An 11,516-nucleotide genomic window follows, 5' to 3' on the forward strand; every position below is an offset into this window, starting at 1 on the left:
ATAGGCAACAGGATGCAAGTTAAAATCACATCAGTCATGCCCTCTATAAACACAGGGCAGAGTAATACAACTGTGCCTGTGAAGTTTCAAGGAAAACCCTGTGGAGTAAAACATTCAGGTTGTTATTCTACAGGGATTAAGACTGGGAGAGCTGTATTGATACAAGATTTAAAGCGCTAGCAAGGTTTGGGGTCCACTTGGGGGTAAACATGTGATTCCAGTGATGAGGAGTTTAACCCTTTAACTCTCTGTTTGATCAGGAGAATTGTTCTTTTGGTCAGCAGCTAGAGTAGCTCACATGTATCATTCGCCGCCTGTCTCCGAAGGGAAGTCATGGCTTTATTTGTCTGACAGTGTACAGTGGAAAAAAACACAGTAATATGAAAGGTAAAAAATCAGTCTCTTGAAGGTTTTCATTTAAATAAATGTCTGTTAAGTCTCTATCTATCACCGAATGAGGTAACACAATGGTGATTGAGCCTTTGGCCCACTGATGAAAGCCTTTGCATTTGTTCGCATATTTAAAATACTTTTCTTGTCACATAATAACCCCAACTCAACACAAAAGTATGATAATTACAGTTAAGAAACAAGTTAACAAAATACCTCCCACTAGTTGTAAATATTATTTCAGCTGTTCATTCATCTTTCAACATTGCGATTCTCTTTGCGATTAAATTCCCCTGAGGCATTACACTCTGCACTTGACAGGTTTGAGTTATAAGTTGGCTAACGTGTATGTGTGACAGTTTCACATGGTGTCTGGTTGATAGCAGTCACAGTGTGGGACACACATTGTGCCATGAATGTTGCGTTGGGTGATATTTGTCCTCTAAAAGGCCGACTTGTCACCGTCTGTCAAATAAAATCTGCTTTCTGCCTGCTGTTGGCAACAGAATATATGAAGCCTAAGTCGTCTGGCTGTTTAAAAATGTAGAAACAAGACTAAACAAGTACTTCTTCATCCGTCTTTTTGTATCTATTCCTGACTGTGAGCTTATATTAGTCAACCCTCCCCTCTGTGAGAAAGTCACAAGAGTGCTGCGCATGAAAGGTTTTCCATTAGAGTGCATAATTAAGTAATAGAGACGTTAATCCCAGAAACAACATACCCAGCTAATGGCGGCTCTTAAACACACCGTGGAGCAGTCGGAGGCAAACTGTTTCTGAGGGCTGAGAAGCGCTCCGAGTCAGGTGCTAGATGAAAGCTAATTAGACAGTGGTTAGTGGCTCTGAGAGGTGGCCTGTTAGCCTGGGTAACCTCTGCTGGCACATCATCAGCACAGGGAGGTCAAATTCACTGCAGGTCACAGCTGTGCCCCACTGATCTAAGATGGAAACCATTGAAGTGGCTGCAGATATCCAGTATACGTCCCTTTCATGCAGCCCAGTCAGGCATTACTAGACAGCTGATGGTTGAAGTTGATCCCGTGGGAAGGCAGCAACCCTCTTCTACCACCATCATTACAAGCTTCGATCTCTTGTTTGAGAATTGTAGCTGCCTCAAAGTGAGATGTCTGTGTTAAATATGAAAGAAAATCCTCTTGAGGTGTTCCAGATATTTAGGTTGCACAAATATGAAACATCGCTTCTTGACACAAAGATGGATGCCATCATAACTCACCTCATGTCGTTCACACATATCCTGGGATTGTAGCATAAAGGTGCGATGGTTCAAACTTGACTCTGTAACTGGCATGTTTTCCTCGCTGGTTGTCTTGCCAGCTTGACGGATGAATTCCTTCTAGGAAATGCCACTACAGATTCTTGAACAGAGCTTGCAGGAAGGAGTGGAGACACGGAAAGTTCAAAGAGAGGGGAAGGGCTGAAGCGGACAGAAATAATGTGAATGACTGATATCTAAAGTGAGGGCGAAAGCAAAAGAAAAGTTTATGTTTATATGAGTTAGCAGGGACATTCTGCACCGTGGCAAATACACTTGAATGCACCATGTGTAGCATTTTCACATCAATGAATCATTAGCATTTTTAAGTTGAGACCGCCCTGAAGTTTGATGCCGTTGTGTGCAAGCTCACTGGGAAGGCTGAGGAGGAAGACAAGTGGCCACTTCCTGTTTGCTAAAGCAAGAGACAAGGAGACAAATGTGATCTTATCTTAACAAAAACACCAACTCTGACCAAACCATTATCGTCAGCACAACATGAGAGCGACCATAGCTGTGTCCCAATCCAGGGACTTTTTGACGGGGTCGAAGGCTGTCCCAATTCGAAGGCTTCTTCAGATGCAGCCGTCAAATGCGTCCTCCTTTTCCTGGGCCACGAAGGATCTATTGGGTGCATCCTCCAACGTATCCTAAGATTCGTTGCGCGCCAATTCCAACGAGATGGTGGACTCTTACGCGGCCGAGGAATAAAAGTTTTTGGTTTCAACTCGAATAGCTAGCGTTACACATGTTAAAAAACAAAAGGGCCCTTGAAACAAATTATCTTGGTAGCTAGTTACCCTGCGAGCAACCTGCTGCTAGGCGACAGGAGCTTGGTTGGTTTTGACCCAAGGGTAAGGGCGGGAACAGCTGGTGACACAAACAGGAAATCCTCCGTAGACCAGACCGTCTCATTTCAGTTCGGCCGTAGCGGTCTACGCAGGCTACGAATGACTCATCCTCCGCAGACCGCCTCCTTCGAAGGCTGCAGCCCCTGGATTGGGACACAGCTCATATGTCTTGAGCGTGATACAAAGTGGAAATACAATCAACGTTGCAACTATCAGAATCGTGGACATTGCAACTGCTTCCTGTGTTGCTGCTAGGCTGTTTCTGGATGCTGGACGCATTCAGGTAGGTCGCTGGAGTGTAGCTCTAGGTTGTTGCCAGATTTGGAATATGGTGATAGTTGTAATGTACGCTATGGTTGAAGAGGTATTTCCTAACAGAGGCAAGACTAGAGGGTGTTGCTAGTACTTAAGAAGATGATTTCTTTGCCGCTGCCACCTTAATGCTTGTGTTCAGGTTACTTGCTAGAGTGCTACTAGGTTGTTGCTAGATTGTGACTATGGTAAATGGTGTTGATGCAAGTTTGTGCAGTCCTAGGTTGTTGCTAGCATGTTCCCTGCAGCTGCTAACATTAGTAGTTGGTTTAAGGTGTTTGCTATGGTGCTTGTGTTGCTGCTAGGGTGTTTCTAAATGCTTTCATTGTATTCAGGGAGTTTTTATAGGGTGGTATAAGGTTTTTAATGTGTGGTGTCTTTAATGGACTGGGTGTTTGTCATTATATAGCTGATAGTGTGCTCTGTATCATTTCAGCAGTTTCAGGTCGTTGCTAGATTGTTTCAGCCTGCTGTTAGGACATTATTATGTGGTTTTAGGAGGTTACTCTTGTGATCTGTGCTAGGGTGTTGCTTGAAAATTGCTTATATTCAAAGCTTCAAAGTCCAAAATGATCCAAGTTTCGCAATGTTCAAAGTCATGCACTTGTGATGCATATTCAGGATTTTAAATTGAAGTTGGTTCGAGCATGTGAAACCTGTTTTCACTCTGCACTCATTTGCAGAGCAGAAACAGCGATGTGTCTCTGTTATGAAGCCTGCCCTAATTAATACATGTGGTGCACAAAACAATAGACACACATGTCAGTATAATGAAAAACATTCATCTCAAGTTATGTGAAGTCAATATGATTAATGGCTACCAATTTAGCAACACGGGTGTCCTCAATTAGCTGCACATTGTGATTGTTTACGATGCACGTGTTCTGCCAAAACTGTTGGAAAGCAACCTTTCAAAAAAAGACTAGCAATCATGTACATGATAATAGCAGGTTGTCTTGCTCAGTGTGTGATTACTTTGTAATGATACCTCACATGGATACCTGTGCCGTGACCTTATGCCAGCTGGATAACACACATCTGTGAAGAGGAGAAGAAATAGTGGGAAAAACGGACCTTTGGTGCCTCCTTTGGGGGTTTGTGTTAAATATGAATCCATCTTTGTCATCATCATTTACAAGCAGAATGCAGACCTGATAGACACCATGCTCAAGTATTACTGCCAAGAACTCCCTGCAGAGTGCAAACACACACAAACTGTATATAAACAGGGCTACATTGGTTCACAGAGGCTTTCATTGGAAATGTCGACACCTGGGAATCTGATAGCATGTTGTTTACTTATAATTCCTATCCACTGGTGGTTTATGGTGTAAGTTCCTATATTTATTCTGTGTTTATTTTGTTATTTCCAGGTGTGTCCCCCACAGACAGGATGAGAAACCTTAAGTCTCCGGTCAGGTCTCCAATCCCCAAACTGGGAAGCCCCATCCCCAGCCCCATGCCTGGTCTTCAGAAGCTGCCCCAGTGCACACGCTGCTATAACGGCATTGTGTAAGTATTGTACTGATCTTGGTTTCATTTTCAAGCAAATACTCATAAGTGGACTATTTAACATCATATAACATATCATAGAATAAGTATGTAAACGTGTATTATTCGCAAGAGAGTCTTTGAGAAGAACTCAAGTGTTGTGTCCTCAGTATATGTGCGGTATGTATCTTGACAGGCAGATAAACGTTTCCTTACATCAAGACTCTGAAGACAATTGTCAGCTTTTCTGCAGGTTTAATGATGTTGCAAGGAAAGTTGTGAAACTACAACATTTAAGAAAGCACAATTAATTATATGCTACCTTCACATGTACATTACACACAATGTAAATATACATCAAAGGCATGTGACGTTTTGCCATTCAAATCTTAGACCTTAGCCACTATTGACTGACAGTATTTGGAGAGACCGCGTAGCCCCTCCCCCACGTGGGGGAGCGGTCGCACTGCACTGTCACTCCAAAGTTGTAGAAAACATGGCCGCTCTAGGAAAGGTTATTCAGTCTTATATGTACGAGCGAGAATCGCCAGGAGGTGTCACAGTGGTAAGTTGAAATCTTGACAGCAACTTGACTACAAGCTCGTGCAAGAAGACAGCCTGAGGTGAATGACGGTTAATGGCGATTGGTCGATTTCAGCGAAAGCAAGGCTCTACGTAGAAACCTGCAGCTGTTCTGAACGGCCCATTTCAGAGGCGACCTTTTTAAAAATGTGATTCTGGAAAAACACAGAATTATGCAGTTTTCACTTTTTCACTGTGAACAATAAACACCCAAAAATGTGAAACACATGTAAATATGAGGATATCGATGTAAAAGATAGGGCCTCTTTAAAGTGACCACAATATAAAACAGAAACACACTTCCAAGTTAGAACAGCTTACAACACATCCAAACTGCTCAAATGTAAAATATTTAAAAGTTTCAGTTTTATTTTTGTTTCAAAACTTACTAAGAATACTAAGTATAGTGTTTGTTTTTAGGTTAAGGTATTAAGTACCAGCATTAAATATAACAGTTATAAATTATGGTTGCTCTTATCCACAATTACAGACTACTGAATATACAGACACCGAAAATATGAATGATTTATCCTCAGAGTTGCTGTTAAAACTATTTTAATCGCCATCTGGAAATGATACGTTTCTGTCTGGTTTTATCACTCCGCCTTCGCTCATAAAGTTTAAACGTTGGACTACGGGAGGTGAGTCAAGGCTCTTCACTGACTCTGAACAAAGAGATGATCGACCTGCACCAACAGGCCTTTTAGTACTCAGAAAAAAATCGAATCCCATTCATCATTTTAATGATTAATCCAAGCTTCTCTCCGCACCCTTTCCCCACACACGAACACTGTTTACATATTCCTTTCACATACACACACACACTAGGAGCATGTACACAAACTTGCACTGAATATTAAGCCCAAACACATGCACACACACCTTTCTGCCACATGCACCGGTAATCCCCCCCCTCTATAAAAGCAGCTGCAGGTAAGCACTGATGTCATCGGCTTACTCTACTTGTTAACAGGAGTGCATTGTGGGAGCTTGCAGGGCACAATGAGTCTCTTATAACCAGGGAGCATTTTACAGCTTTTTTAACAAATACAGAGCACTGTGTCAAGAGTTGATCCAGCAGGTTGTGTGGCTCAGTGTGGAGAGCGGTTACATCAAAAGAGCCGGCTGATGACTGAATGGTCGCTGGCTGAATCCCCGGTCCAGAGAGGAAAATCTAATTGAGCAGCGAATGAACAACGCCCTTAATGACTGAGTGAGGCAGTGAATGTCTGAATGCAGCAGTGTTGATCAGCAGCCAGCCAGCAGAATAAACAGCTCACAAGTGTCTCAGTATGAATGTATGTGAACTTTCCTCTCAGGACGCGTTGTTTGAAAGCTCCCCTGAAATATATTCAAATGCCACCATAAGGTATGATTCTTCCTGATTTGCATAGATAATGTTAAGTAAACTGTGAGTCAGCCATGAGTGAGTTCTTGCTTAATGGTTTATCCTCTGTGATCTTCTAAAAACTACTTTTCAGGCGTCATCTTCCCATCATGCATTGTCATCCACAATGCCAACCCATTTCAATACATTCAGGAAGAATATAGACTCTCATTACCCCCAGTCAGAAATCTAAAGTCAGTGGTTCACAGCATTCTTGCTGGAGGGAGGGACATATTTGTTGGTCTTTCTGGGGAAAAAATGGGCCACTTAATCTCAGAGACCCTGGATGTGAAGTTCAATTTCTCTTTCACCTCGTTACCCAGCTGGAAATGTTTTGTCCTAAGAACGTTCTGGGAATGTTACGTGCAATGTTCTAGGTTTGTTTGTTTGTTCTACGTTTTAAAAGGTGTTCTGACATCCCAGGTCTCAATAACATCCTGAAAATATCTTCAGAATGTCGCAATTAAAACGTTAAGTTTTAACGTTACAAGAACTTTATATGAAATTATAAACATCCTTAAAACGTTCTTTGAATATTAGATAAAAACGTTTTCTTTCAGACGTGATTAGAACTTGTAGGTAATGTTAGCCAATGTTACGGGAACGTTCCCTGCTAGCTGGGTATACCTTGGAAAAATTTCCTAAAGGACTCATTAAAAGAGACGCAAATGCAGAAAAACAATCACAAAATGCTGGCTGCAGAGGAATCCCCCCACCATTAAACTCCTTACCAACATTGTAAACTCTTCGGCTTCAAAAGGAGAAGGGTGTGAATATTGGGTAAAATGGTTTATTGCTATAACCATAAAGACTCTTAAAATATCTATCTCTGTATGTCTGAATACCTTTGCATACACGGTGTACTGTGCCTGTGCAGCAAATTGAGCAACATTTTAGGGGACAACTGATGCTTTATTTGCATTAGTTAGTAGAGTTATATGCTGGGTTAAATATACGTACATAACACATATACAACAACAAACTCTTTAGGCTAAGTAGGCAGAGAGAAATGCCGAAAACGTATAGGAAATCCCCGATCAAGCTTGCTGCATCACCTCTCTTCATCTTGCTGAATTGTCACCATCTTCTGCATCTCCATTATTTCTACATTTCCTTAAACCCTCCATGCCTCTTACACTCTCTCTACACCTTCTTCTCTCCCTCCAGTGGCACCATCGTGAAGGCCCGGGACAAGCTCTACCACCCCGAGTGCTTCATGTGCGACGACTGCGGCGTCAACCTCAAGCAGAGAGGCTACTTCTTCATCGAGGACAATCTGTACTGTGAGACCCACGCCAAGGCTCGCGTCCAGCCCCCAGAGGGCTACGACGTCGTTGCCGTTTACCCCAACTCCAAGGTGGAGCTGGTCTGAGACGCAGATTGGGCTGACTTTACTGTAATATAAGTGGGAAAGCAAAAATCTGGGAGAATGGGGCTACTGAGTATCCTAGCTTACATTTATCAAGCTCTGTCAGGAAGGAATGCCGATATTGGATCGTTTTGCCTTTAAGGGAGTCGTGTGAAATTCAGGATCCAAGATCAGCATTTCTACACTGACAGATTGATCAATTCTGTGTATATTGAGCATTAAAATATGTGGACAGGTATGTGGTTTGGATCTGATGCGTATCCCAAAACTCAAACACATTTAAAGAGACATTTGCTATGTCCCAACCTGACAGCTCTCATATCCCAATAAGTGTTTACGTTGGATTCGAGATCCATGACAAACATTGAACTTGTTGAGATCTTTCGTCATAGAAAAAGTGGAAGGAAACAAAACATTCACACAAATTCATCAGAAAAATGAATGAGGCTCAGTCTGAAAGTACAACACCAGCATGTATCTGCTTTCAGCACACAGGTTTATCACCAGCATAATATCCAATGTGCCATGACAGCCCGCACTGAAGCCTTAAAATAACTTCACAACATCAGTGTGTGTGATTGTGTGGTGGTTTTGGTTATTACAAGAGTTTCTTATTGGATTGGTGGATTTGCAGTGATGATCTGTGCAGAGAAGTTGCTGCATTCTGACTAATTTTTCATGTAGCTTTTATAACAACAGTATCCAATGCAGCACAGCACACTACGAACTGTCAGTCTGCACTTTGCAAAGTCATTTAAGGCATAATGATATATCGTTTAAGCTTTGGTGCAGGGGTTTAAATGTCTTTTTAACAATGTTACAGTTACACATCACACTCATATTTTGCATTTTGTAATTTACAGTTATGCAGTTTACTTCTCAGGCCCCGTGTCCACATAGTGCCTTATACTGGCAGAAAAATGCTGACAGGACGCCCGGGGGCACTGGGATGATGCGCTTGTGCGGTGAGAGTAAAAACTGCACGTGGGTTTTGTTTCTATGACAACAATAACTGAACTTACTACACAGCTAACAACAAGCTTAAACGTGTAGGGCGATAAATGCAAAACACTTAGCAGCAGGTGAGCAACCCTCACCTATAGTCACAAGCTTTGGGTAGTGACAGAAAGAATGACATCGCGGATACAAGCGGCCAAAATCCTTCGGTGGGTGTGTGGGTTCAGCCTTAGAGATAGGGTAAGGAGCTCGGAGATCCGGGGGGGAGCTCGGGGTAGAGCTGTCGCGTCGAAAGGAGCCAGTTGAGGTGGTTCGGGCATCTGGTTAGGATGCCTCCTGGGCGCCTCCCTTTGGAGGTTTTCCAGGCATGTCCAACTGGGAGGCCCCGGGGCCGACCCAGAGCCCACTGGAGGGATTATATATCCCGTCTGGCCTGGGAACGCCTCTGAATCCTCCAGGAGGAACTGGAAAACATTGCTGGGGAGAGGGACATCTGGGTCACCTTGCTTAGCCAGCTGCCACCGCGACCCGGCCCCGTATAAACGGAAGAAAATGGATGGATGGACTTACCAGTAACATTTAGTATCCCGCCGATCTGCTCCCACAAATGGGCTTTTCGGTCTGGTCCGGGTAGAAAGAAATGGCCAAAACAACTTCCTCCTCCATGTTTGGTGGTAACCAGGGTGACGAGTGGCGCCCCGTCTGATTGGTTGCCTAAAAAAAAGCAGCGTTGACGTCACCAGCGCCTTTCTGAAAAGTTCAGAGATTTTCAAGTTGAAGCGTTCGGAGCAGCCGCACACAAAAAAAAAAGGCGGAGCACTTGTTCTCTAGGCCGCCTCATACTCTCGGTCCTCGTTGGAATATTTTATAAAATAGACGCTGGCGCTCAGAAAAAGGCGCTATGTGGACACGGGGCCTCAGACTTCTATGTTAAAAAACTAAGGAATATCTCTGTTTGACGGTCACTTTTCACTTACGCTATAAGCAATAACTCATTATAAGCAGATCTCTAACAAGTATAACTGTGTGTCAGGAATGTGGCTCAGTATGTTTTGGTGAATAGGTTTAACCCGTAGTAAATGCCTCCATGTGCAGCTATCCAAGCACCACCCTCTGACATATAATGAAAACCCTGCAGGAGACACCCTCAAAGTTCTGCGAGGAACTATAGAACATGTGGAGAATCAGTTTAAAGCATACCTCCCAGGCGACATCACAACAGCCGTAGTTTTATTCAGTAAATTACAAGAAAGGAGACTTTAATAATGCAGAACATGCATGCAATGAGGACATTTCAAACCGGTGTGATATATGGTCTAAGATGATTGTAACTAAAGTGCTCTCGAGCACCTGACAGAGAGAGGAATTTCAAGCATCACTCATGCTCACACTAAAGAATTCCAGCTTATAAAATAAGAGCACACATATTCTCACTGGCGCCTAACTTTGAAAATGGTTGTGTGCTTTTGAGACAGGAAACATAGGCTGCAACATGTGTGAGTAATATTCACTGTGTTCTGTGTTGGACCCACAGCACTGATACCATACACATCCTCGTTGGAAGAGAGAAATTGGACGTATGCATAGTTGCATTCCCTTCCTGCTATGAGCTCAGATTTCTGGTCACAGCTAAAATCCATGAAGCAATAAAATACACTTTGACATTTCTGCAGAGAAATAGGAGAACACAAAGGGGAGGGAGGGAGAAAGAAAGGGATGACAGAAAGAGAAAGAGAAATAAAAAGAAAGCATGTATTTTCTTTCTTTCAATCATTACGACTGCAGTATGGGGCCGTCAGTCTTAGCTTGTTGTGAGCAGTGATGTAAACCGAATGGAGCCGAGTGATCTTAATGTTTTGAAATGTTTCTAATGCTTTTATTTTGAAATGAAAATGAACTTTGCAGTGCTCATATTCATACGTTTCTAGATGTCAACAGTGATGTGTAGCTGCTGGTTTGCCATCTATACTAGTGGTCTTGTAAATTATGTGAAAATTCTATTGCTGCCACATTGTTTCTTTTGTATTGTACATATTCGTTTCATCGTGATATAACATGTCAGTCACGTGCCTTTGCATACTCGGTGTCTTTAAATGATTTCTCTGACACAAACCTTCTTCTTTTTGTGTTTAACTTATTGTTCTACCAACCAATGTTGTTTTTTCTGGAGCTTCTTATTTGCTTTTTTCCCTAAGAACTAAATAAAATGAGAAGTGCATTACTCTGGAGTGATTGTTCACATTCTTTACTGCAGGATTTCCCACAAAAAAACTCAAGAGCTGCTAAATTTGTCTTAGTTTTACCCCCCGGTACTGACACGGCAGTTATTCTGTAAGACCACCAGGCACACTCTCACTTTATAGAGGCCTTAAATTTGGGTATTAAATTGTCAGGACGGGAAACCTGCTCTTGTGTTTTCATAGTGTCTCATGCAACTTTACTGCACACGAGAAGACGAGCATTTCTCGACTTACGATCAGCGCTCTCGCTGGTAAAACAGACTCTTAAAAATTCAGGGTGTGAGGTAAGACAAACAAAGCCTTGCTCTGCACATTAAAGTGAAACTAATGGGTTCTGTTTCTGGACGGAGTGTAAATAAAACCAGGAGAAAGCTTTAATTTAGTTTTCCTTTGCTTTAAATGTAGCTTTCTGAACACTCATCTTAAATGGTTTTAATAGTAGTAACTTCTCGACTGTAGAGTCCTGGAGAAGGTTTAAGAAGATTGATTTCAACCCTTTATTTTTGTCCTCATTTGTGAGTGTAAATGCAGACAGCACTGTACGGTGGCTGACAGGGACAAACTTTCTATGTAAGGACAGGATATACAGCATTTTTCTGTTACATTTCTTTCCTGGGTTTGTGGGTTTTTTTGTGGGTTTATGTATTTCACTAGCAAGGACCAA

At 42.4% G+C, this 11,516-nt stretch overlaps 1 protein-coding gene across 1 annotated transcript in view; it reads left to right on the forward strand.

Annotated features, from left to right (window-relative positions):
- pdlim4 (PDZ and LIM domain 4) overlaps nt 1–10,833 on the forward strand; it is a 57,150-nt gene extending 46,317 nt beyond the window's left edge. The window contains exons 6-7 of the mRNA XM_069672071.1: nt 4,200–4,338; nt 7,454–10,833. Coding sequence (XP_069528172.1) covers nt 4,200–4,338; nt 7,454–7,658 — 344 coding nt within the window. The 3' untranslated portion in view covers nt 7,659–10,833. The remainder of the gene's footprint in view (nt 1–4,199; nt 4,339–7,453) is intronic.
- The last annotated feature ends 683 nt before the right edge of the window (nt 10,834–11,516 follow it).

Source organism: Semicossyphus pulcher, unplaced genomic scaffold, assembly GCF_022749685.1.
Source record: "Semicossyphus pulcher isolate SPU_LCO1_2020_fin unplaced genomic scaffold, fSemPul1.0.p SCAF_10, whole genome shotgun sequence".
In the NCBI taxonomy this organism is placed as follows: domain Eukaryota; kingdom Metazoa; phylum Chordata; class Actinopteri; order Labriformes; family Labridae; genus Semicossyphus; species Semicossyphus pulcher.